Source organism: Ursus arctos, unplaced genomic scaffold (assembly GCF_023065955.2).
Source record: "Ursus arctos isolate Adak ecotype North America unplaced genomic scaffold, UrsArc2.0 scaffold_9, whole genome shotgun sequence".
In the NCBI taxonomy this organism is placed as follows: domain Eukaryota; kingdom Metazoa; phylum Chordata; class Mammalia; order Carnivora; family Ursidae; genus Ursus; species Ursus arctos.
Genome location: NW_026623111.1, coordinates 4,423,712 through 4,450,612, shown reverse-complemented (window position 1 = coordinate 4,450,612; position 26,901 = coordinate 4,423,712). Strand labels below are relative to the sequence as shown.

The following is a 26,901-nucleotide window of genomic DNA, read 5'->3' as shown; positions in this document are numbered from 1 at the left end:
ATATTGACAATACCAAGTGTTGGGGAAAATGTGGAAAGAAGCCGAGAATGTTCAAAGTCATCAAGAATAGTAAGGTTTCGGCGACTTTCCTTCTGTTTATTTCTCTTCTCTTTCATCTCAATATAAGCAGCAAGAAAAAACTAGAGACAGTGGGAAGCTCCTCCTGGATCTTTGACATGTTCTATATTTTGACCTGGATGGAGGTTACGTGAGTGTGTGAACATGCAAACAATGCACTGAGCTTGTACGCATCTTGCCGTAGTTCTGCCACACCTTCAGAGTTTAAGAAGGGTTCTGAGGGTGAGCACATGCGCGCGCACGAACGTCCAGGGCTGGAAACGGGCATTGGCGCGCGCGCGGGAGCCGGAAGCTGGGGCGTGCACGCGCGTGCGTGCGTGCGCAGGAGCCGGAAGCAGAGCTGGGAGGCCGGAAGCGGGGCGGGCAGCCCGGCCGTAGCGGGTCATGGAGGGTCGTCCCCCGGGTTGTGGGCCGCCGCCGGAGGGGTCGGCGGAGGAGGAGGCCGAGCTCCAGGGAGCTGCCTGGAGTGGGGACAGCGGCAACGTGTCCCAGAGCCACAGCAGCGCCTCGGGGCCGTGGGAGGACGAGGGCTCAGAGCTGGGCGCGCCGGGCCGCGATCTGCCGCTGCTGCGCCGCGCCGCCGCCGGCTACGCCGCCTGCCTGCTGCCGGGAACCGGGGCGCGGCCTGAGGTCGAGGCCCTGGACGCCAGCCTGGAGGACCTGCTCACCAGAGTGGACGAGTTCGTGGGCATGCTGGACATGCTGCGCGGGGACTCCTCCCACGTCGTCAGCGAGGGCGTGCCTCGCATTTACGCGAAGGCCACAGAGATGCGGCAGGTCTACAGCAAGATCGACCGGCTGGAGGCCTTCGTGGGCATGATCGGCGCCAGCGTGGCCAGGATGGAGGAGCAGGTGGCCAGGGCGGAGGCCGAGCTGGGCGCGTTCCCCAGCGCCTTTAGGAAACTGCTGCACACAATCACCGTGCCCTCTTTCTTCAACAAGGCGCCCTCCAGCAGGCCCCAGCAGAGCGGCTACGAACCGCCCGTCCTGTTTCGGACCGAAGACCACTTTCCCTGTTGCAGCAAGAGACCTCAGAGCTGAGTCGGCTGGCCGGCACTGCAAGGGGACGCTGTCTGAGGTGACCTCGGGGACCGAGCCAACTGGAAAGTCCACGATGTTGGAGTATGGCATGTTTCTTTTTTGCACACTCTTGTTCCTCACTGTCTGCATGACTTCACGTAAGGATGTATGGTTTTCTGTGTTCTCCAATGCTGAACTGAGGGCTGCTCGGTCGGGGGCGTCGGGGAAGCTGAATGAATGAGTTTATCTGTGCCTGTGGCTGAACTGTTATTCTTACGGGTTTTACAGCTCAACCATCAGTATTACCTTTCGAAGTTTCTATATTTTATACTCTTAAGAACTTCTGAGCTGTTCAAGTCTTGTTGTTATTCGATCCTAATAGCGATTCCATGTTCTGTAGCTTACTTTTAGGGTAGATGGTAAGTTATTTCATATTATATTAAACTTTGCACATCATGGGTTGTAAACCGAAGGAAATCATACAATTTCTGAGAAGATGTATTGATTTATTGTAGCTAATTCTGCAGTCGTATTTCAAGTATGCCCTCAGAATCTTGATTTGTCCACAGCAAACATGTCTGTATGTGGTTGCTAACATTTGGTTTATAATTTAAATATTAATAAAAATTTTAAATTTTATTGGAAAAGCTTTTTTTCTGGAAAGGACTTTACATCTTTCCTTTTTTGTTTGTTTGAAAATACATTGCACGTGATTGTGGGGTAAGGAAAAGCGGCTTGGGATGTTTCACACTCCTTTAGAATGTGAAAAATGTGAAAAGACTTAGCTACTATTTCGTGGAATTTTGTTTCTTTCCTCTCAGAATGAATAGTTAAATCACGCATGTGAATGACCCGACAGCATGGAATCCTCAAGATGTCTTGCAGATACAACAGGCTTTGATCTTGATTTGAATCTTAATCTGTTTTATTAATTGGTCCTCCTAGATTGTAGTCCTCAAATAAGCACTTTTGCGTCTTTTATTGTAGATCAGAGAGGCTGACAAGAGTAGGCATAGTCGCCCTTAGCTGTCTATCATGATAAACCTGATCATGTCGGGATATCTGCGCGGCTCAGTCGGTTAAGCGTCTGCCTTCGGCTCAGGTAACGATCCCAAAACCCTGGGATCGAGCCCCGCATCTGGCTTCTTGCTCAGCCGGGGGTCTGCTTCTCGCTCTCCCTCTGCTGCTCCCCCTGCTTGTGAGTGCTCTGTCCCTCTCTTGGACAAAAAAAATCTGCTAATATAATCTGCACTTTCGCTTTCATGGACCTTCAGTGTTGCACATTTATAGTTTTTATTCAGGAAGTTCATTGATTACAAATTAAGGAACTCCTGAATTTAGAAGCTGAAAGCACAAGGAAGGTAGGTTTAATGTTGGGCAATCGCTGGGTAGTACCGTAAGTAATTAGCATATCCCTATGATATAGTCACTGAATATGAAAATAGCTTTCTTACCTAACATCCATATTGCTAACGTGCTTTATATTAAAAAGTAGGTAGTAATTAGGGCAAATTTTGGAAAAATTAGGATAATTTTATTTAATTTTCTTAAAGATTTTTATTTATTTAAGATACATGCACATAGGCAGTGAGTGGGGAGTGACAGGGGAGAGGGAGAAGCCAACTCCCCGCTGAGCAGGGAACCTGATCCCAGGACCCTGAGTTCATGACCTGAGCCCAAGGCAGACGCCCAACCGACTGAGCCACCCAGGCGCCCCATTTTCTGGCAGTACATTAAAAAAACAAGCCCTTGGGGCATGTGGGTGGCTCAGTCACTTGAACGTCTGCCTTCGGCTCCAGGCTCCAGTCATGATCCCGAGGTCCTAGGACTGAGCCCTGCATCAGGCTCCTTGCTTAGCGGGGACCCTGCTTCTCCCTCTCCCTCTGCCACTGCCTCTGCTTGTGCGCTTACGCTCACGCTCTCTCTGTGTCAAATAAAAGAATAAGTAAAATCTTACTTAAAAAAAAAAGAAAACAAGGCCTGGCAATGCCTAGCTGGCTCAGTGGGAAGAGTGTGCAATTCTTGATCTCAGGGTTGTGAGTTCGATCCCCCTCGTTGGCTGTAGAGATTACTAAACATTAAGTATTTTATTTAAGATCTTAATTCTAAGTAATCTCTGCACCGAGCGTGGGGCTTGAACCCACAACCCCGAGATCAAGAGTTGCACACTACCAACTGGGCCAGCCAGGTGCCCCAAATATAAATAAACTTAAACAAAACAAAACAAAACCGGAAAACAAGCCCTGGTTTCAATGACCACTTACATGATTACATGTGCAGCTTATCTCTAAGCAATCTTGGGTTCTGGAATTTTCCTCACTTGTGTTGTCCTTGAGGGTTCTGAAGGGAGATGAGTGCAGGGCCTTGTTTGGAATGGGGACTCGAAGCTGGTCTGCACGGTGCAAGACAGGTACTAGATGCAGCTCGTTCGTCTCGAGAACCGGGGCTGGGGGAGCCAGGCACCCCTCTGCTCTGGCGCCGCCACCCTCAGACCTTCTGGCTCCCTCCTCTCCCACCCTGACCAGCTGGAGATTAACCCCTCTCGTAAGTCAATAAAGTTGGGGAGGGGTGCTAGCTGTCATCCTGGGTGACCCCTGCAAGACCCATCTCTGCTGCGGGAGTCTGGAGCTCCCCCACTTTCTTTTTTTTTTTTTTTTTAAAGATTTTATTTATTTATGTGACAGAGAGACAGCCAGCGAGAGAGGGAACACAGCAGGGGGAGTGGGAGAGGAAGAAGCAGGCTCATAGCGGAAGAGCCTGATGTGGGACTCGATCCCGGATCGCCAGGATCACGCCCTGAGCCGAAGGCAGACGCTTTAACGACTGCGCTACCCAGGCGCCCCCTGCTCCCCCACTTTCTAGAAGAAGAAACAGGATGGGGTTTAATAAAGCTTGCGAGGGACACCCCACCAGTCACACTGGAGTCAGTTCGTCCTTCACTCCCACATCTGCTTATGGAGCACAAGGCTGCCTAGTGTCCAGGGGACCACAGGACATCTGCCTAGTCCGCTGGTCCGAGGGCAGCCTCGGGCGTCCGGGAGCCAGTTGATCAACACGTGTAAACTTGGGTACTAATGAGCTAGTCAGCCCCTTGTGGCTGCTTTTCCTCCCAGCCAGAACCTGTAGGAAGAGGAGTCTGGGGCCATGTGTGAGGAGGCGGAGCCACTGTAGACGGAGGTTGGGGGGCGCCTGGGTGGCTCAGTTGGTAAAGCGTCTGCCTTTAACTCAGGTTGTGGCCCCAGGGTCTTGGGCTCGAGCCCCACACCAGGCTCCCTGCCTGGGCTCGCTCACTCAAATAAATAAAATCTTTTTTAAAAAAAAGTGCAGTTAGTGGAGTTAGCCCCGTGTGAACGTGCGAAGTGTATTATCTAGACTGGGCTAGCCGCGTCCCTAAGGGGCCAGAGGGGCAGACCCACAAGGCCACAAGGTCTCCCGACCACTCCCTTGGCCCTGGTGCAGAAGCAGCCACAGACCACACGTACACAAATACGCACTCAGCGCGCGCATAAAACTCAGGTGTTTCTTGAAACAAAAGACCTGAGGGGAGCAGACCAATAACGGTCTGGGATTTAAGATTTTAAACTAGCTTGGCTGCCTCAGAAGGGGCAGCTCGGGAAAGCATTAGTTCTAAGGGTGTTTTTTTTTCCCCTGTTGGTGAACCCGAATCAGGAGAAAGCCGGGCTCAGGAGAGCAGACAGGGAGCCCCGGTCACCAGCTGTCTTTGGACGCAAGACACATCACAAACAGCTAGAACGCCGCTCACATCTTACCTGCTTTGAGACCCACCTTCTCTACCAGAAACAAAGCTTCATGGACCCTCTCACAGCAGTATCTTCTAAGGACTTCGGCTTCAAATGAACTGCTGTTAATAGTGCACGCTATAACGGGGCGCCTGGGGGGCTCAGTCGGTGAAGTGTCTGCCTTCAGCTCGGTCATGATCCCAGGGTCCTGGGATCCAGCCCTGAGTCAGGCTCCCTGCTCAGTGGGCAGTCTGCTTTTCCCTCTGCCCCTCCCCCTGCTCATTCTCTCTCTCTCTCATAAATAAAATCTTAAAAAATGGGGAGAGTTAACATTCAATTCATCACTACAACTAGTGCAGGCATCACCCAAAACACATCCCAAATACACCATTTCTGTCATCCCACAGCTACCCCATCTCACCGGGGCCCCTCAGCAGTCTCTTAAGTGATTCCCTGCTTCCCCGTCTTCTCTCCAAGCTGCTCTCCACACGGTACGCGGCAGCCAGAGGTGTCTTTAAAAACCATGGGCCAGATACATCGGGCTTTGCCTAAAACCATCCTTGGCTTCTCGAGACATTAGAATAAGATCTGAATTCTGTTCTATGGCCTGCCACACCTTAAAGGATCTGGCTCCCAACCCTTCAATGACCTTGACCTGGGCCTCTCTCCCCTTGCTCACAGGCCTCCGGCTTCACCTTGATCCTGAAAGATAGCCAGTGCGGTCCCCTCACAGTGCTGTGTCCCTCCGTGTGGTCCACCTCCCCCGCCTCCAGGCCGGCACCGGCTCCGTCCCTGCCACCGCACCACTGCTGTATTGTCAGCAGCAACACTGCGCCCAGCACGCCCAGCTGGTGAGCTGATGACTGTCAGGCCAGCCGAGTGAATGAACAGCCAGGCAAAAACTAGGCGCGGTACATGGAATGGGAGACAGGCGAATACAGTAATTCAATCAAGCGTTTCCTGGGAAACCAAGCATCCTGGGACAGTTGAGAACACCAGGAAAAATAAGACCTGATTGTTCTTCAAGAGCTGGATGGGCGAGCGGGTGAGCGGGTCAGATGCCAACTCAGTCCAGCCCCAGGTTCAGCGATGGAATTTGTTAAATCTGGTGCAAGCATTCCTGTGGGCTCTAAGAGGGCCCCTTCGTAATTGTGCCCCAGGTCGTTGATACTTTCAGAACTACTTCTGAAGAGACTCCTTTTCATGCCAAAAGGTTAAAAACTATTTTCAAAGTGACCCCCATCGTCGGCCCTGGCAATAGAGAAGGGAATGGTTTCTTGTAGAATGAGCGATGCTTCCTTGTGGCCTTCATCACCAAAGGGAGGCGTGCCCGGCGGGGGTGGGGTGGGACCCTGGGGCAGAGGATGGGAATAAAGAGACCCCAGGCCCCTCCTGCGGGAGCGTACAGGCGCACCGGGCGGCCCGCGAGGCTGCAAGACAGCTCGTGCCCCAGCAGGGGGCGCTGCCCAGCAGGAAAGACCGCCCGGCCAGGTGCCGGTCCAGCCCCGCCTTCAGGAACCGGCCCTTGGGGGCCCCGGAAACTGCAGATTCAGAGCTATCGGGCCCTACTCCTGAGGGCTCCGCAGTGTGGGGACTACGGCTCTACCCCAAACCTGCTCTTCTTGCTCAGGGTGTGGGAGGGGAGGAAGGTGGGATGGAAGCAGCTAGTCTTGGGGGGGGGGGGGCGGTATACAATGGCCAGTCTTGTCCCTCACCCTGTTTGCTGTCCTTCTCCATCTTCTCTGCACCCAGAATGAGCATGCTTATTTATCGATTTGTCTGTCTTGTCTGTCTGTCTGTCTCCCCCACTAGGGCAAGGAGCTTGACCTTTGTGCATTTTGTGCACCCTGAATCCGGGGTGCCTGGCCCAGAGCGGGCGCTCCAAATCTGACGGATGAATGGAAGACACACGAGGATGAGCGGGCCATGGGCAAGGAGGACCGGGGAGGGGGCTCCTGGTGAGGGCTGCACCTTCCAGGCTCTGTTCCTGGTCATTCAGCTCCTTGTCCCGGCAACACCAGGGAACCTCTTGCAGGGTTTTCTCAGGGGGAGAAAAAGGCAGGCTCCTCCCCCAACACACGCAAAATCCCTGTCACTCTCTCGACCATGGAAGCTTGCTGGTGGACTGTGGACAGCATGTGGTTTCCCAGGACACCGCTAACGGAGAGAAGAGCCGGTGGGGCAGGACATGGGGGGCTGGGAGGCAGGAATTTGGAGTCGCTGGGACAAGTTCAGTTCCAAGTGCCAGCAGCGAGTTGTTTGCTTTGCAAGTTGTGTAAGTTGGAGTTGCTGTTGTTCAGGTGTTCTTGTCTTCTTTCCTAATTGATTTGTTTTATTTTTTTAATTTTTAAATTATTTTTTAGATTTTATTGATTTGTCAGGGAGAGAGAGAGAAAGAGTACAAGCAGGGGGAGGGGCAGGCAGAGGGAGAAGCAGACTCCCCACTAAGCAGGGAGCCTGATGTGGGACTTGATCCCAGGACCTGGGATCATGACACGAGTTGAGGGCAGAAGCTTAACCATCTGAGCCATCCAGGGGCCCCTTCATTGAATTTTTTTTTTAGTTCAGTCATTGTTTTTATTCTTTTTTTTTTTTTTAAGATTTTATTTACTTATTTGTCAGAGAGAGAGCACGGGAGCGTGGAGGGAGAAGTAGGAGCAGGCTCCCCGCTGAGCAGGGAGCCCAAGGAGGGGCTCCATCCCAGGACCCTGGGATCATGACCTGAGCCGAAGGCAGATGCTTCACCCACTGAGCCACCCAGGCGCCCCTGTTTTTATTCTTTTTAAAAGAATTTGTGGTAAAATACATAGAACATAAATTTACCATCTTAACCACTTTGTGTGTCCAGCTAAGCACATTCCCGCTGGGGTGCCGCCACCGCCACCACCTGTGCCCAGAACTCTTGCCTCGCAGAACTCACACTCTGTCCCCATTGAACACACGCCCCCCGCCCCTCCTTCCCAGCTCACCATGCCCACCGCCTGCCTTGCCTCTGAATCTGACCGCTCTCAGTGCTTCGTACAGTGTTCGTCTTTTGGTGACTGGTGTCTTTCCCGGAGCGCAGTGTCCTCTGGGTTTGTCCGCATGGTGGCAGGTGTCGGAATGTGCTTCCTGTCTGAGCTGGACAATATTCCATCGTGTGCATGGACCACACTGGTTTATCCGCCCATCTGCTGGCCAGTGCTTGGGTTGCGCCCACCTTTCGGCTGCTGCGAAGAGCGCTGCTCTGAACGTGGGGGTATAAATGTCTCTCTGGAACCCTGCTCTCACTGATTTGGATAAATACCCAGCAGCGGATTGCTGGATTGTAGGGTGGTTCTAATTTCAGGTTTTGGAGGCCGCTCCCTAGTTTTCCAGAGTGGCTGCACCGTCTTACCCTCCCATCAACGGTGCACACGGTCCCAGTTTCCTCACATCTTCACCAACCCTCGTGTTTATTAGTTTACAGCGGCCATCCTCGCAGGTGCAAGGGGCTGAGGGGTTGGAGACCATGCCAACAGTGAGAACTGCCGCTGGCACCCCATCCCCCTGTGTGTTTGGGGTGCCGACAAGCCTCCTGTCCCCCCTTCCTTCACTCTAGAAGGGGTGCTGGGTGGGAGCCTCGGGCACCCCGGTACCACTTCTTGGCGGTGGAGTTACTGAATTACAGCCACGGCCCCTGGGTAACTTCCAGCTGTCTGATGGCTTCAGCCCAGGGGGCCGCTGGCCGTGGTCGCTGCAGCTGGCTGCTCTGGTGTCCTCAGGACACCCGGCCTTCCTGGCAGTGGGCGAGGGGGCGCCTGGAGCAGCTCTTGCCCACAGGGACAGCCCCACGTCCACTGCAGCACACACGCCCTGAAGCTCAGAGCACAGAAAAGAGACCTGCATGCTGCCCTCTCCGCCACCGTTATCCCAGGGAGCGCTGGGGACCGGGGCGGCAGCTGGCCCCTTGCCTCGGAGTGTGCACGGGTGAGCCCGTCGAGGCTCGAGGGGAGGCACAACCTGCCAGAGCCATGCAGACTCTGACTTCAAAGCCACTGATGATTTGGGAGAACCCGGAGAAGCCGAATAGGCGCTGGGGCGCGCTGAGGCTGCAGACAGGGGTGGCAGCGCACCTGCGGAGCCCAAGCACGGCCACGGGGTGGTGGGGGGAGCATGCCACCGGGAATTCTCAATAGGTTGTACAAGACCTGTGAGACTGGAGCAGAGCCTTCTCAGTGTCGGTGGGTTTCCTTCCGCCCACTTTGGATTGAATTTGCTCTTCTTTTTTAAAAAGATTTTATTTATTTATTTGAGAGAGAGAACACGAGCAGGGTGAGGGGGCAGTGAGAGAGGGAGAAGCAGAAACAGACTCCCCACTGAGCCCACCCAGGTGCCCAAATTTGCTCTTCTTTTCCTTGTTTCGTAAGGTAGAAGTTTAGATGATTGATTTTGGATCTTTCTGCTTTTCTTTCCTCCTCTGTCCCTTCCTCCCTCCCTCCCTTCCTTCCTTCCTTCCTTTTTTTCTTTCTTTCTTTCTTTTTTTTTTTAAGTTTTATTTATGGGGCGCCTGGATGGCTAAGTTGGTTGAGCCTTCAGTTCAGGTCATGATCCCAGGGTCCTGGGATTGAGTCCCGCATCGGGCTCCCTGCTCAGCGGGCCATCTGTTTCTCCCTTTCTCTCTCTCGAGACCTCTCCTGTATAAATAAATACAGTCTCTAAAAAAAATCTTTAAGATTTATTTATTTGAGAGCGAGAGAGCACACGTGCTCACGTTCATGAGTGGGGGTGGCGCAAAGGGAGAAGGAAACAGAGAATCCCAAGCAAACTCCGCACCCAGTGCTGGACTCAGTCTCACGACCCTGATAGCATGACCTGAGCCCAAATCAAGAATCAGATGCTTAACCGACTGAGCCACCCAGGCGCCCCATCTTTCTGCTTTCTAATCTGTGTGTTGAGTGCTGCAGTCTCCCTCTAAGCACTGCTTTTGCTACAACTACAGAAGTTGTGTTTTCGGGTTCACTGAGTTCAAAAATATTTTACAATTTCTCTTGCCGTTTCTTCTTTGCCTGTGTGTTATTGAGAAGACTGTTGTTTGAGCGCTAAGAATTTGGGGGTTTTTTCAACTGTCTCCATTATGATTTCTCGCTCACTTCCATTGCGGTCCAACAGTACACATTGCATGGTTTCCATTCTTTTCAACGTAGAGTGTATGAGGGTCTGTCTTCAATGTGGTCTCTCTGGGCAAACGTCCCGTGGGAGCTTGAGAAGAACGTGTGCTCTGCTGTTGGTAGAGGAAGTAGTCTCAGTGTTTTTGGTTTTTAAAACTTTCTTATTTTGAAGTAGTTTTAGCTTGCATAGAAGTTGCAAAAATAGTCTAGGGAGCTCACGTGTGCCCTTCAGCCAGCTCCCTGCCGTGACACATCTTACCTAATCACTGAGCAATGATGGACCCAGGAATTGACCTTGGCACGCTCCCGCTAACTGAACGGCGGCCCTTATTTGGATTCCTCCTGCCTTTCCATGCACTCACTTTTTCCTCTTTGTACCTAGTTCTTTGTCACCACCGCCCCAGGTACAGAACTGTTCTGCCACCCCAGAAAACTGCCTTGTGCTGCCGCCCCTACAAGGCCCCCGTCCCCACTCCAGCCCCTGGCCACCACGACCTGCTCTCTCTCCATGGCTATATATATTTTTAAAATTTCAAGGGTGGTGTATAAATGGAATCATCCAGCACTTAATCTGAGACTGGCTTTGTTCACGCAGCCTGATGCCCTTGAGATCTACCTGGGTGGTCTCCGTGTCAGGGGCTGTTCTTTTGTTCTTGGCATTGTCTATCTTCCCCTCCACCCCTTTCCTCAACCCCTGGCTTCCTGGCTCCCGCAGGTTGAGTGCTGTGCTCCAGGCAGCAGGACCCCCAGCAGCCTGTTTCCACATTCCACAGCCAGCACAGACTGGTCTTGAGTCAAGTACATACCCCCTCCCCACTCACATTCTCTTGCTCAGCCCCGCTGGGTGAGAACCCACCTTTCAGACGGGAAGCAGAAGCACAGAGAAGATGTCATTCGCTTCTAATCTGGCTGTGAGCAGAGGTGCACCGCATGCCCTGGAAAGCCACTCCAGCACACACTCACCGACCACGTGCCATCCCACGCCCCATGCAGGACACTCCCCACTCCCTCTCCCGGGATGGCCCAGGAATGAGAAGACTTTAGCAGGCGGTGTCATCCATGCTGAGACCTGAACCAGGAGAGGGTGGCAGCCGAACCGTGATGAGGGGAAAAACAGCTAACTACAAGGGAACAGCAGGTGCAAAGGCCCTGGGGCAGGAGCATGCATGGCCCCCTGGTGCCTCTCCATGAGATTTCTGAGTGAAGACAGGGGAGGACGGCCCTGGTGTCAGGTGTTAAGGGTTCTATTTATGGGGATTCCACTTCCTGGTCACTTGTCCTGACTTTGGCTGGATAAATCTGGGGCAGTGACCAGAGAACACAGCCCTCACATGGAGAGAGGACAGAAAGCCACATGCTTTCAGGTGCGGAGATATGTGTACATATGCGTGTGTGTGTGTGTGTGTGTGTGTGTGTGAGAGAGAGAGAGAGAGAGAGACGCACTTCACTCAATACTAAAGAGGACAGGAGTGTGGGGGCTGCAGGAGGCTTCAGTGGGGCCGAGGGGTGGGTGGATCTCCTGAGAAGGCAGAGAGCAACGAAAGAGGCAGCGGGGTGAAGCCACCAGCACCTGGTTCAAGGGCCAGCCTACCGGCTTCAAATTCCAGATGAGAAAACCAAGGCCAGGTGCAGGGAGGAGACCTGCTCAAGGCCGTGCCCTCCCCCCGCCTCGTGGCACATGGCTCCCCCTCCACACTGGCTCTTCGTCCCAGGGCACCCAATATATGCCCTACTTTCTTGTATTTCTCCCAGTCTAGAATCTGGTGAGAACCGCCACAAAGAAATACTCACTGTTTGATGGACAGACACACATAGCTTTCAGACTCACCCAGCCTTCGAGATGAGAGGCCCAGAGAAGTCAAGAAAAGTACCCAAGATCACATAGCCTGGAAGTGGTAGAGAGGGAAGCTGGACCAGACTGGCTGCCCTGGATGACCTCATTTCAAATGCATCCTTCACTCATTCATTCCACAAACACTGTTTGGGGTGTGTCACATGTACTGGGCCCTGGCTAGTAAGTAAGACCCAGGCCCTGACCTCAAGGAACAGCAGGGGAGAGAGTGCTAAAGAGTCATCCCAGGTGGTCACAAGACAAAACCTGGGCATTCTATGTGAGGTCCGGGGTAGGAGTAGGTAGTCAGGGATAGCTCCCTGGAGGAGGCGATAGCTGAACGGAACATTGCAGGGTGAGTCAAAGTGTTCCAGAGAGAAATGGGAGGCAAAGGGCACTCCAGGCAGAGGGAACAGCATGTGCAAATACACAGTAACAGAGAGAAAGAACACATAATACAATGGAGCTGTTATTGTCAAATTAACTAGTGAAAATTCCGTCAGCCATATGAATTGTAGATATTCAAAAAAAAAAAAAAAAAAAAAAGGCTAAGCCGGAGATGGGAGCGAGAACCTGCAGCTAGGCCTTGGGTCTGACTCCCACAGGCCTGCAGAGCGGGCATTTTGCTCTGTGGATGGTTGACTTCAGGTAGCGGGAACCTCATTGAGGCTAGGGCAAGACAGCAAGCAGGAGGGGCCTCCAAAGCCACTTCAAAGACTGTGGCCTTCATCCTGGGGACCCTGGGAGTCACTGGATGGCTTCCCTGAATAACTCAGAGTGAAGTCCCATCCAGACACTCCGTGGCACTCAGCAAGCAGCAGGTCCAGTCCGTAGCAAGCTGCCACCGGTGACCCCAGAGATCTTTAAGGGCGTCACCGACAGGGGGTCACCCAGGTGACAGGGTATGTCGACACAAATGCTCATTGATCCCACTCTGTGCCAGACCTGCCAAGGTTCAGGAGTCTGCCCACGTGTCCCAGGAGGGGCAGGACCTGTCCCCCCCCCATTTCCCAGAAGTCAGTGCATGTTCTCAGGCCTTGTGTTCCGGACATCCTGCCTCGGGTCACTTCCCTGGAGCAGGGTAACCTGAGCGGCCGCTGGGGTCTGATCCTGCTCTGGGCTCGGGGCTTCCGTGCTGGGCAGCAGCCGAATCTCCCAAAATCACCCGTAGTCCCGTGTGCACTCCTTATATAGTGCCCCAGACACGCCACCCACCAAGCAATCTCTCCCCCGGGTCTCCCCTCCACCTGCCTCCATCTCTGGGGAGGGTCCCTCTGGGGAAGCCAGCTGCCATGCTGTGAGGAAGACCAAGTGAATGGACATGGAAGGACCACGTGGGGAGGCCCCCCAGGGGACAGCCAGAGGATTCCTGCTGAGGCCCCAGACAACGTGGGGCAGAGAGGAGCCCAAATTCCCCACCCACAGGATCTGTGTTAACAAATGCTTGTTTCTGGAAGTCTCCAGGTAATCTGCTCCATATCCCAGAATAATGGGACCCCTGCCACCCTACCCTTAGAGGGCAGTGGCTGGGAGTGGGACAGATGAGTCATCAATCCCGCTGTGACAAGCGCTGGGCAGGGGAAGCCCAGGGGCACGGGCCCAGAGGCGTGAGCCCAGCGTGCTTGCGGAGCTCTCTTCACGTGCCAAGTCCAAAGTCAGGTGAGGCAGGAGGTGAGAGCAGAGACAGGGGGGGGTCCTGAGGCCTTGGAATCTGTCCCCAGGAAAGCTAAAGGAGGGGAAGGTGGGGCAGATTTGGTTGAGACCCTCTGAGGCCCACACTGGGGAGGTGGGTGGGAGGATTCTGGTTGGAGGCAGGTGAGCGGTGAGGAGGTTATAGCCCCATAAACCTCGGATCCCCCTTCCCCAGGGAGGCGGGCTTCCTCCAGGGGGCTGGGAGCTTCAGCAGGCCCCTGAGCCTCCCTTCCTCCATTCCCCCCATGCCCCTTCTCTGTCTCTGGGCCTCTGCTGCTTTTCCTGCCCATCCAGGGACTGACCCAGCTCCCCGAAGCCCTGACCCCATGAAAGAAATGTCCCAGCCTGAAAGGCCCGCCCCCCGCACCCCTGCACTGGCAGGGGGTACTTTGGGGCTGATTTCCCCAGCAGTTGCTGTAAGTAAGCCTGACCAGTTCCCAAAGCCAGCTCACCCTGGGTGTCCTGACCAGGTCAGGTTTCTGGATACTCCCTGCAACCACCAGACAACACACACACACACACACACACACACACACACACACACACACACACACGCCATGATGGTGAAACGCACAGGCCTGGGGCTGGCACAGACCTGGTTCCATCGCTGTTCCATTATTTACAGCGATAATGTAAATAATGTAAATTATTTATATAAATGGCCAAGTTACTGAAACTCTCGGGCCCTCAGTTTCTTCACCTGCAGAATGGGGATGGTGACCAGGGTCACCCACTTCATGGGATCGCGGAGGAGCACGTGAACTCAGGTGTCGAGGGCTGCAGAGACTCACGCGGCATTACTCACGGACCACGGCTCTTCGTGGGAAAATTAAAAACATTTTTTCTGCCCCGGGGGAGGGAGGTGCAAGGGGGTCGGATGCGTGTCTCCGTGGGTGTGGATCCCCCGTTTGAGACAAGCTGTCTGCGGACTGTGAAGGGGGCCTCGCTGTTCTAGGCGCGCCTGTGGCTCTGTGTCCAGCTCGCCAGCGTCCCGGCCCCGCCTCCCCGAGGCTGCAGATGGACGGCCTGGCTTGTCCTCTGTTTCAGGCCGTGCCGGCCCTTCCCTTCATAAAGACTTGCTTCTTCCTGGCTGCACTATTGGCCTGGCGATCGCAGGCTCCGTGAGCGCTTCTGCCCGCCCGCCCTGCCCGCCCTTCTGTTTGCCCGGCGTCCTGTGCAGAGCTCACAACGCGGCTCTGTTCTCCCGCCGCCCGGCAGCCAGCTCCCCAGGCCTCCCCGGGAGGAGGCTGTGCCAGCTGGGGGAGGCTGCCTTTGCGGGTTTTCAGGAAGGCGCACACACCGTGTGTGGCGAGAGCGGGCCCGGCCTCATCGGCAGCCCCTTCATGCTCAGGGGTGATTTGTTGCAGACAAACACGTGTTCAGCGTGCAGGCGGGGCCGCCGCGCATCTCCCTGGGGAGCGGGCTTCCCTTGCTGCCCAGAACATGCCAAGCTCACTCCGGTGCTGGGCCTTCGCACCGGCCGCTCCTCTGAGCCTCGCGGGGTTGCCTCCTGCCTCTGCTTCAATCCTGAGCGCCCGTGGTTTCTCCTCACGCTGGGATCTGCCACTCTGTCCCATGGCTTTGTCCCGTGGCTCTGTTTGATTTCCCCCACGTAGGTGGCACTTGTCGTGTCCCTTGAGAGGGTGTCCTTCAGGGGTCAAGTTGCTGTGTGTCTCGGTCAGGCCCGTTCCCCCGAGCCCAGCACAGTGCCTGGTTCACAGAAAGCCACCATTGAGATTTGTTAGATGAATGAATGAACAAACCAACGCCTGTATTAAGAAATGAGCCCGTGAGTCCGTGAAACCATGATTCCATGGATCAGTCACGAATTCATGAGGTCAGGGCCCCACAGGCAGGAATCCTTGCCTGAGGTGTGTATCTTTACTCACCTGATCTTCCCCACTCACCTCTAGGCCCTTCTGGGGCCGAGCCGGGGCCAGCTTCCTGGCCGCGGTATCCAGACCCACAGCAGCGCTGGGCCCCGCACACTCTCGCTCCGTAAATAGTGATTGAATGAATAAGCTAGGGCCCTGCACATGACCCCTGATCAATTTTGGGGTCGCCCTGGCTTTGTCCCATCTGAAGATCTTTGTACCTACTATTCCCTGGGCCTGGAATTCTGCTGTCTGCCCCCTTCACGTGAGGACCCTCGTCCTTGGGGTCCCAGCTGGAATAGCCCCTTCTCGGGGCAGCAAGTGTGTAGCCGATACAGCTCAGTGGACCCAGCAGGGGGCCCGGATCTGGCACACAGTGAGCCCACAGTCAGAGTTTGTCTGAGATAAGGGCGCTAGGATCCTGTCCTCCATTCATTCATATGACAGGTTTTTCTCCAGCGCCCAATGGGGGCAGAGACACAGCTGAGGCTGCCCGATGAAAGAAACAGAAGCTTCCAGGGAGGGGGTGGGGGCGGGGGTGTAGAAGAGCCAGACTACCTGTTCCTCAGGGAGGGGTGGTCTGGGGAGGCTCCCTGGGGGAGGTGAGATAATCCCCAGGTGGAGTCCTGAGGAAGGAACTGACATCCAGCGGGGGTGGGAGCCGTGTGCAAGGTCTGTGCAAGGTCACCCCTCCAAGAGGATGTGGAGCTGGCCCCAAGCTCAGCGGGGCCTACGTGAGGAAGAGGCCTCACTTGATTTGCTCTGCAGTTTTGAAAGCCAGGGTCACTAGTGGAAGCCCAGGAAGACTGATTTCATTTCAATACTGGGCAAAGCCACACAGAGATGGAATGAGTTGCCCAAGGAGGGAATGAGCACTCTGTTCCTCGGGGTATGTAAGTTAGCCAGGGAGAGGGAGGAGGGGTTCACTGAGATGGGAAAGCTGCAGAATGCCCACGAGTACAGAGAAGCTATAGGTCTAACGCAGGCAGGTGGAGTCAACGTGCTACTAATACGAATGTGCGTGAAGCCCATCATCACAGTTGGTCTCTAACGGCAGAGACCCTGTGTCTTAAATTCACTCTTAGAAAGTCATCCTGGGGTGCCTGGGGGGCTCAGTAGGTTAGGCATCTGCCTTCGGCTCAGGTCATGATTCTGGCGCCCTGGAATCGAGTCCTGCATCAGGTTCCTTGCTCAGCGGGGAGCCTCCTTCTCCCTCTCCCTCTGTCCCTCCCACTGCTCATGCGCGCTCTCTCTGTCGCAAATAAATAAATAAAATCTTAAAAAAAAAAAAAAAAAAGTCATCCTAAGCAATGGACATGTGTGCCCCGGGTGACCCACAGAACCAGGACCCACTGTCGTCCTGTTTGTAACGGGGAAATTGGAAATGGCCTGAAAATTCATCTAGGTGTTGTTTTGGTCTCTCCTCCACTGTGAGCTCCAAGGGGAGGGGCTCTTGGCTGTCTTATTCACCACTCTTTTTTTTTTTTTTTAAGATTCTTTTTATTTATTTGAGAGATAGTGAGAGAGTATGAGAGGGGAGAGGGTCAGAGAGAGAAGCAAGGAGACCAATGCAGACTCGATCCCGGGAGTCCGGGATCATGACCTGAGCAGAAGGCAGTCGCCCAGGAGCCCTTACTCACCACTCTTACGTGTCACCTCTGGTGGGTGCAAGGAGCTACAGTGTAATCCGTTCTTAAAAAGTATAATCCCGCTGATGGAAGCGTGAGAGGGGTGCATCGAAATGTTAACAGTGTTTTTCGGTGATGGGATTCAAGGTAACGTTTGTCCTCTTCCTCACATTGTATATTTTTCATACTGTTTATAATAAATGTGTATTATGTATGGAATATGAAAGATTTTCAGAAAAAAATTGAATGGCAGTGTGAAATCAGGGTACAAAAATAATAATCGCATCCTTTGCTGAGCTCTGAGAATGGATTTTTAAAGCCAAACCGAATTGAGTAAGACTTGATCTGAAGGTCCCCAGGGGCCCCCTCTCACCATCTGGATGGGACCCCACAACAACAATCCAGATCCTTTGAGTGGGAAGAAAATAATGTTCAGTTTCACAGTGGCCACCCCTAAAGCCACCCCCTCCCCTCCAAGGTGGCCTATTTATAACTTCCTTTGGGTGCAGACGTGACATTTATCTGGGCAAACCAGGCGTCCACACTCTGGGGCTTCTAAAGTCACTTCTGCTCAAGGCAGATAACAAAACACAGATAAGTCTACCAGCAGGAATCTGCCTTTGAATTTGCCTTCCAAAACAAGCAAGCTCTTCTGCTGTTCAGGGCAAAAGCAACCCGTTTTGAATTGCTCAAGACGATGAAATAGCCCTCTCGGTTTCTGGAGGGCTGAAGGGACTCCAAAGAACGGCAGCCATTGCTAGAGATCACTGTCCACCATTTATCCCTTGGAAGGTAGAAAGCTCCCTGTCATTAGAGGTATGCAAGCCGAAGCTGGGCAGCCCTTGTCACAGGCAGTGCAGCAGGGATTTGAGCGTGAGATGAGAGGCACTGCTATGGGCTGAATTGTGCGTCTCCAGAATCCATTTCTTGAAGCCCTAACCACCCCACCCGCCCCCACATGTAGAATGTGACTGTTTTGCAGATAGGGTCTTTCCATAGGTAATCAAGTTCAAATGAGATCATATGGGTGGGTCCTCATTTAGTCTGGCTGGTGTGTGGTGTAGTTTTGGAATGTAGGTGAGGTCCAGAGGCTGACGACCAAGAAAGAATTCTTGAGACAATTCTTGAGACGTCTTTGGTGCAAAATGATGGTTTTATTAAAGCACGGGGACAGAACCCCTGGGCAGAAAGAGCTGCTGCCCCAGGGTTGGGTGGGGTGGCTGATTATATACTTGAGAATTGGGAGTAAGAAAAAAGGGAGGTTTTCCAAAAAAACGTCTTATGCTGAAGAGGACCTGTAAGATACTGGAGGCCTTGCCATTGTCAAGTTCAGGTTGCCCCTCAGGAGATTCCCCTCCCTGCCCTCCTGCCCTCCTGCCCTCCTGACTTCTCTCCTTCCCACCCTCCCGACTCCCTGTCTCTCTCTGTGTCTCTGACCCTGACTCTGACCCTGTCTGTGGTCCTTTCAAGCTCCTTCTCTCTCAGGCTCCCCCTCCCCGTCCTCTTCCCTCTGCCTCTCTGTTTCAGTCTTCCTGTGTCTCCCTCCTTCACCTCCCCTCTAAGGAGGGTTGGCCCAGGCCCTGCCAGGTCTTTCTGGCAGACACAGCCCAGCTGCCCACCAAGAGCCCCAGACTGCTTCCTGGGTGTCTGTTTGCATTGGGAGGCCCCTGGAACGCCTTGTCTCCTTAGCTCTGACATGGCTAGTTGTCACCCTATTTTATGGGGCCTAAATGAATGCATTAAGGCAGACAGAGACACACCAGGGTGTAGGGACAGACCTGATCATTAAAGGGGGAGGCTGGCAGCCAGGCCTGCTGGCACCGGGATGCCCAGGAGCATGAATGAAGAGAGCTGCCTGCTCTCGATCTCCATGGAACCCCCCCCACGGCCGGTGGGGTTCCGGAGAGCAGGGAGCAGGCTAACAATCCCTCAGGAGCACAGCCTTGCTGCCCGCTAACGCTCCCATCCTGACACAGACCTCTACGTGCTGCGGTCACGATCCCATTTCACAGATGAGATGACCGAGGCCCAGAGAGGTCAGTGGTTAGCCTGAGGCCACACAGTACAGCAAGGGCTCTGGCCATCAGGACTTCCCAGCCCTTGGGCAGTCTTGGCTGGGGAGAGACCTACTCGCCTCCTGGAGGGGAAGAAGGCCTGGGTGGGGGGGCACTATTCAGTCCCCAAACGTTCCCATGCTTCCATTACCCCCCTAAGAGGCTCAACTAAGTACTTTCTCAGAGTCGAGCTCTCTCCCTGAGAGAATTCAGAGTCTGATATAAAGATAATACAATATTCCCCACCCCCACCCGTGTCCTCCTTCCTTCCTTCCTTCCTTCCTTCCTTCCTTCCTTCCTTCCTTCCTTCCTTCCTTTATTCGCCCATTCTGTAACAGGCACAGGAGCAAACAACCAGCCTGGACTTAAGAAGTGGTTGGAGGGGCAGAAGCCAGGCCGTGGGCCCCTCCGAGGATCAGCCAAAGGCCGCCTCCTCAAAGCCTTGCCTGACCCTCCCCAGCCCCCAACCCTTGTGGCTGCGTGTCGGTGGAGGCACTGGCTGTCTGGCTGACTGCGGTTGTCTGTCTGTCTCTGCTGGCCTGCTGCTCATGTGGGCTCCGTGCCCAGCACAGGGCCTGCCCGCAGGAGCCGCGAAACAGTGCTACTTGTATGAGGGGGTGGCCGCACCTTCTAGGTGAAACGCTGCATGAACGGCCAGGGCTCGTGCGTGGCTGAGGGGTTGTAAGAGTTAGCAGTGCAGGCTGGACAGGACGCAGGGGTCAGCCGCGGGCTGGGACGCACGCCGAGGCCCGGGCCGTGGCCGGGTGTTGGTCCAAGAGGACGCTGCTTCTTTGGAGCTGCCCCAGTCGAGCCTTGCCCTTCTGGTCTGACCTTGGCCTTTCCCGGAGGCTGGCCACGCCCCAACGCAGAGCCCAGGGACACACACTTCCTAGGTGATTACAGATGGGAAACGGAGGTTCGGAAAAGTGATCTGCCCCAATCTGTAGCTACCCAGAGTGGAGCTGGAATCACATCCAGATCTGTCTTCTTCTCCCACCGGACTGGACGTCCTCCTGTAAGAGTAGACACTTCACTAATAAAGTCGTAATAATGGTGGCAACGGTGAAGACCCAATGCACTTTTTCCGACATTATCTCACGGGATATGCTGGAGATCTGCAAGGGAAGACTCACGTTCATTTACCCACGGGGACACTGAGGCCCACATGTTTGCCTGCCTGGCCGGGTGCCTCCTCCTGCTAAGGGCACGACCAGCCCGCAGGAGGCTGGGTGGGGCTGTGTCAGGACAGCTGGGTGGGGACAGGGCTCCCACCCATCCTGTGGTCTGGGCTGGGGGCCGCTCTCCCACCCTGCCTGCTGGGCTGTGACGAACCTACACCTCGCTGGGCAGCCTGGGTGTCCTGGCGGGAGCGGCAACCCCAGGGAGGCCCCGGGGCCAGCCCGGGCCACCCACCCTCCTCTGCTCAAGCCGTGTGTCCCAGCCCAGCTCGCCTGCAATGCCGCCAGGGTCCGTCCTGCTCTGACCTGTTTTCTTGGCTGGGGCTGTCGGGGTTGGGCTGGGCTCGCCCGGGTGTCCTGCCAAGGCAGAGGTGGCCACGGGGTCAGAGGCGGCGTCCTCTGCCCTCCCCGCCCTTCCTTGGCCGAGAAGTCTTTCTCCTCCCGGCTCATCTCGTCGAGCTCCCACCCGTCTGCCACAGCCCTGCGGAACGGCACCCCCAGACAGAGTTGGTCCAGGCCTTGTACCCCCGCTGGGTTGTCGTCATGGGTTTAGCCATCTGGCTGGTCATCCTGGCCGTATACAGCACAGCCCTGTCCAGGGAGGCTAGGCCACCACTTTTCCTGGTGCTTGTGATCACTTTAAACCAGGGCCAGGGAGGGCACGGGGGCCTAGACTCCAGCGTGTGTCAGGCAGAGGGAGAAGGAGCTACAGACTTATCCCCTTGGCGGGAGGGGGGGGGGGCGCCTGACGACACGCAAAACCAGCCAGGACACACACTTTCTTGTAATCACGAGCCGCCCTTGTTAGTGCGCCCCTGGGCCCTGCCGATTGTACCAGAGGGAGCGTGAGGATCTGGGAAGCACACCCCTGGGTGGGGGGGCAGGAACTCCAGGTGGGCTGGGCAGCACAGGGACAGTCCAAGGCTGAGGTGGCCCCAGTCTAGGCACTGGGGTGAGGCTGGAGTGTCCTGTCTGTGTCTCTGTGTCTCTGGATGGAATGCCAACGGCGGTGTCCGGCCAGCAAGTCCCAGGCCAGTCCCTCTGTGCAGGAACCTCCCATTGGCCACTTCTCATGCGTGTCCGGGCCTGTCAGCAGATCGGGCTCACCTGGCCAGCCGGCCCAAGGCGGAGACACCCAGGGGGCCCAGCTGGGGAGGTGGGTCTTTCGTTTTTAGAATCTCTCTCCGAATATAAAAGTGATACTTGTCTGTTGTCAAAATACAGCTGGAAAAGCTAGAAAGACAACAAACTTATACCAAACATCACAATCACCCCATCAGGCTCAGCAAACCTCATTAGTATGTTGGGGAACAGTCCCCTGGGGGGGTTTCCGTACACGGTTTGACCTGAGGGGATCAAGCTGTACCTGAGAGCTTGTGTTTGGCTCTTTTCACTTAAATATGTGTTATGATCTAAAATCATATTTACTGTTTCTTTCTGATTACAAAATGATTATTTGCTCATTGTAAAAACAATGACAGAAATGTGAGAGAGACAGTCCAGGGGAAAAAGAAGGTGAAAATCCCCACATGCCCCAATCCAGAGGTGATGGCCGCAGGCATCCCTGTGGATGGCTGTGTAAACAACCCCACGAGTGTAGACCAGCATGGGCATTAAGAACACAGGCTTCAGGGTCAGGTGGGCTGGTTCAAGTCCTGCCTCCACGGGCCACACCCGAGCTGACTCCTCAGGGCCCCGGCTTTCTCTGAAACAGAACTGACCCGTGGGGCCTGCCCCCTAGAGTTGCTGGAGGAATTAATGAATGGAGGAAAACCATTGGCATAAATGAGTTAATACAGGTACCGTGCTTCAAAGGGTACACAGTAAGTGCTCAATAAATGTCAGATTGTGAGCAAACACCGCACAGAACCGACAATGGCGCCCTGGCCAGGCACCGGGGCAGGGCCTCACCTCTATAACCACCCAGCCGCCCAGCAACCCCACGAGGTAGGTCCTTTCCTTGTCCCCATTTTGCAGACGTGACAAGTGAAGCTGACATAGTTCGAGTGCCTTAACAACACACGCGCAAGGGCCCAGAGGTGGGAACAGCCCACGGAGCCACGACTAGAACAATACATAAACACAATGCGGTCTACCCGGCGGGGTAAGATCACTCAGCCACCGCGAGGGAGGGACGTGGATGAACGCAGAACACGTCAGCCGAGGCGACGCGGTCAACCGCAGGAGGCCACATAGCGTCGGATCCCGTTTATACGTAGCGTCGGGTCCCGTTTATACGACATGCCGGGCCAGGCAGGTCCACAGCGACAGAAGGCCGTCGACGGTGGTCACCAGGGGCTGGGGGAGGGGGAGTAACTGCTTCCCGGCTGTGGGCCCCCTTCAGGGGTGATGGAAATGCTTTAGAACTGCATGCAGGTAGTGGTCACACGAAACTGCGAATATGCGAAATGCCAGTGACTTGTACACTTTCAAACAGTTGATTCTGGGGGCGCCCAGGTGGCTCAGTATGTCGAGCATCCGACTGTTGATTTGGGCCCCAGTCGTGATCTTGGGGTCGTGCGATCTGGCCCGTGTCTGGCTCTCTGGTGGGCGTACAGCCTGCTTGAGACGCTTTCTCTCCCTCTCCCCCTGCCCCCCTCCCCCATGCACCCTTCCACGCATGTGTGACCTCTCTCTTAAAAAAAAAAAAAAAAAGTTGATTTTTTCATGATGAATTTCACTTTAATTAAAAAAAAAAAAAGATCACGCAGCCAGCGACTGACATCAAAGTAGCCGAGGGGCGCCTGGGTGGCTCAGTCGGTGAAGTGTCTGCCTTTGGCTCAGGTCATGATCCTGGGGTCTTGGGATCAAGCCTGGTATTGGGCTCTTTGCTCAGAGAGGGGCCTGCTTCTCCCTCTCCCTCTACCTGCTGCTCCCCCTGCTTGTGCTCTCTCTCTCTCTGGCTATTTCTCTCTCTCTCTCTGTGTGAAATAAAATTTTTTAAAAAACAAAACCAAAAACATTCAAAGTAACCGAAATGCTTCTTCCCCGGGTCCACTGCAGAACCCTTTCCTCATCAAGGTTTGCACCCATCCCCAGGACACCGCCTCCCAGAAGGGGAATCACAGGTCAAAGCTGCCGCATGACATATCTGGGGAGAGCCCTGGCCCATGTGAATACCTGGGTGGGCGGGAGCACTGGCCGTCGGCCTGAAGGTGGAGAGACTGGTCAGTGCAGTGGGTCTGGCCCCGCAGCCCCATGGGGGGAGGGGCTGCTGCCCTTTGGCCTGTACTTTCAGGTTAAGCCTCTGCTTTCGACACCGGCCTCCGGCTTGCCAGGGCTATATTTATCCTCCCAGAAGCCAGGACTTTGAGGACAGTGTGGCCTCCCGCCGGCCCTGGAGCCTCCCATGGTGCTTCATGGCATGGAATTGCCTCTGGCCACCACGTGGCCTTAGCACCCTGCCTCGATGTTCTGAGCTGCAGTTTCCCCGTCTGGAAACCAAGGACTCGGGAACTCAACCACAGGGAAGTTCCGGCGGGAGCCAGGCGCACTCCAACCAAGGCGGTGGGAAATGTCTATAACCGTGCTCCCTGCGACTCTGCAGGCTTCTGGTGCTGGATCCGGGAAGCTGACTGTGGACGTGGAAGTATGTCCAAGAGATGTTGTTAGCAAACACCATCAGCGAGCACCTAGTAAACACTCGACAAGTGGGAGTTGTTGTGACTGTTGATTTGGGTTCCTGTGCTTTGCCCACATGGGTTTCCATGCACAGAGAACATTTCTGGAAGGCCACTTGAGATCCTGTGGACAATAGTTAGTTCCTTCTGGGGATGAGCCAGGGACCCTTTTCACTTATTACCTTTCTGTTCTCTTGAAAATTTTCACCGGGAGCATGTATGACTTTTATAACAAAGCAGTTCACAATAAAACTATACTCTGAAATAAAAAAGCATGAGTTATTACGATTCTCTCAATCTACAGAAGAGGAACATGGTGCCTACTCCAGGAAGTTCTCCTGTTGTCCCAGCACAAGGGACAACTGTTACTGTCTGTTTCCTTGGCTCCCTCTCCCGTGAAACTGGGAGTGCCTGGAAGGAAAGGCCTTTTTGACTCATCCCCAAATCTGCATTGCATTGACCGGTGAAAGGCTGGGCACAGCAGAGTGAAGAAATGAGGCTCAGAGAGATTAAGCCAGCTGCCCGAGTTGGGTGGCTTTGCAGGGGCAAGACCCAGCCCTCTGAGTATTGACTCCACTGCCCCCACCACACCCTGACTTCTCTCAGACAGGCCCCACGGCTCCTGCCCACTCACCGTAAATGTTCAGAAGAGGCCATTGAGGGATCGTCCGAATGGCTCCTGGCCCTGAGGTGCTATGATATTTGGGGTTCAGGACGAAAGTTTGCTCAGTCCCCAAGTGGCATCTGGGGACGCCCGGGCATGGACAATGCCAGACTGTGCTCTAAGCAGAGCCAACCAGAACAGCCGCAGAAGTCAGGGTGGGCTGTCCTCCTGTGTTATCTTGTCTGACACTTCAAAATAGAGATTTCAGCCTTCTAAATTTAGGCACAAAGTCTTCTGATGATAGCAGTCCTTTCCGGGCATAGAGCAGTCACCACTGCGGAAAGATTTGGGGCCTGAAGGTCCAGTATAGTAGCCCTTACGAACCATTTTGCAGATGAAAATACGGGGTCAGAGAGGTTTAATGTCTTACCCAAGATCGGAGCGCTGTAAGCAGAAGAGTGAAGCGTCAAATCAATGCTTCCGGGTCTAGAATGTGTCTGTGTTCACGCCCGTGCCTCCCACGCGACGTGGCTCAGAGTCAGGCTGCCCGGGTCCCATCACTCCTTACGCGGGAGGCACTTCGAGGCTTAGACACAGAAAGCACTAGGCCCGTGGCTGGCACGGAGTAAGGCAGCACGCAGGAATGATGCCGTGTGGTGCTGGTGCTCTCGCAGGGACAGATTTGGGGGCATGTATGTCCCTCCCTGGTCACCTTCCCAACGTGTGCCTCGCTGCCCTCTGGGAAACCTTAGTGTCTTGCCCCCACTGCAGCAAGAGCGGGGTGAGGCTCTGGCCCTGCCCAGTGGAGCTGGGGCCTCGGTGAGCTCCGCGCACTCGGGGGCAGCCCCTCCACCCTACTGCCAGCCCAGCTCGAGGCCAGCAGCCAGCCCATGGTCCACGCGCGCTGCCAGAGTGCCAGGCTTGCTCGGAGCAGGGTGACCTTGACCTCCAACTGCTCTTAGCCCGTGTGTTCTCCGCTGACACTCACTCAACCCGAGTCTCGTCTCTGGGCCTTAAAACAAATAAACAGAAATCTCAGCTCTACGTGAAGGGACTGCAGGGAAATGAGCTCATCCCGCTGTGGTCTGCTTTTGAAGGGCTCTCCTCTGAGCCGTGATCTCCACACTCTTTTGCTCACACCCGCCTTAAAAAAATCAGGGGGTAGGATCCCCTTCTTGTACTCTGTTGTGTATTTTTAAGTGGATTCTCAATTCTTCAGACTAAATTTACACTGTTGCAAATAATGTAATTTCCTAATGTAAATGTTGACATTTTATTATTTTTTAAAATTATTCTTTTGTTTTGTTTTGTTTTGTTTTATCCGCCCCCGCCCCCGCCCCCCGGCCCACTCCCGTGCCTTTCTCTCGGGTCACCGACTGCCCCCGACGGCTGACTCTGGGCCCGACGCTCCGGCACCATCCGTACTCAAGGATGGCTGATTCGGCTGCTGGGTTGTTACACGCTCCTGAGCTGATTCCGACTTCCATGGCCACCGTCCTGCTAAGGTTGCCGTTTTAAAACGAAATTGTTACGTTGCTCCATCTTTTTTTTTTTTTTTAAGATTTTATTTTATTATTTATTTGACAGAGATAGAGACAGCCAGCAAGAGAGGGAACACAAGCAGGGGGAGTGGGAGAGGAAGAAGCAGGCTCATAGCGGAGGAGCCTGATGTGGGGCTCGATCCCACAACGCCGGGATCACGCCCTGAGCCGAAGGCAGACGCTTAACCGCTATGCCACCCAGGTGCCCCTGCTCCATCTTTTTTTTTCCATTTTTTTCAAGATTTTATTTATTTGTCAGAGAGAGACAGAGAGAGAGCACAAGCAGGAGGAGGGACAGGCAGAGGGAGAAGCAGACTCCCCACTGAGCCGGGAGCCCGACGTGGGGCTTGATCCGAGGACCCCGGGATCATGACCTGAGCTGAAGGCAGACACCCAACAGACTGAGCCACCCAGGCGCCCCCAGACATGCTTTCTCTGAGAGGAAGTCTGGCTTCATCTTTCAATTCCAGCAAAGGTGGCAATACTCATCAGGGCCAGCACCTCCCTCCTGAGTTCTAGATAAATGAGACACGGTTAGGGGAACAAGTAAGTCGCGCCGATAAGACATGGCCTCAGTGTTTCTCCTGAGAAGTTTTTGCTCAGCTCCTACGAGACAACTGGTCTGAGAGCACAGAGGGAAAGACTCATGTTCAGGGGCACCCGACTCAGTCAGCAGAGCGTGCAACCTCGGTCTCAGACTCGTGAATTCGAGCCCCACGCTGGGCATGGAGCCTGCTTAAAATAAAACTAAAATAAAATATTAAAAAAAAGAGAGAGTCATGTTCCTTAAAAAAACCAACCAAAAAAAAAAAAAAAACCCCAAAAAACACACCGAAAACAGAGAGTTCTCTTTCTCCCCATGCTGTATGTGTGAACCCAGAGTGGCTGACATGAGCCACAGCGGCCAGTCCG

The 26,901-nt window shown here is 54.3% G+C and overlaps 1 protein-coding gene and 1 long non-coding RNA gene across 2 annotated transcripts; one reads left to right on the top strand and one right to left on the bottom strand.

Moving 5' to 3' along the window:
• Positions 1-407: 407 nt before the first annotated feature.
• On the top strand, positions 408-5,137 carry BLOC1S4 (biogenesis of lysosomal organelles complex 1 subunit 4). Its single transcript, XM_057309797.1, has one exon. The coding sequence runs from the start codon at positions 463-465 to the stop codon at positions 1,117-1,119; it is 657 nt and encodes a 218-aa protein (XP_057165780.1). The 5' UTR covers positions 408-462; the 3' UTR covers positions 1,120-5,137.
• Positions 5,138-9,314: 4,177 nt separating this feature from the next.
• Positions 9,315-14,611, bottom strand: LOC123000331 (uncharacterized). The gene is made up of 3 exons (XR_006408272.3): positions 14,191-14,611; positions 11,796-11,853; positions 9,315-10,080 (listed from the first exon to the last, which is right to left on the bottom strand). It is a non-coding gene; the product is annotated as an uncharacterized LOC123000331 (long non-coding RNA).
• Between the last annotated feature and the right edge of the window lie 12,290 nt (positions 14,612-26,901).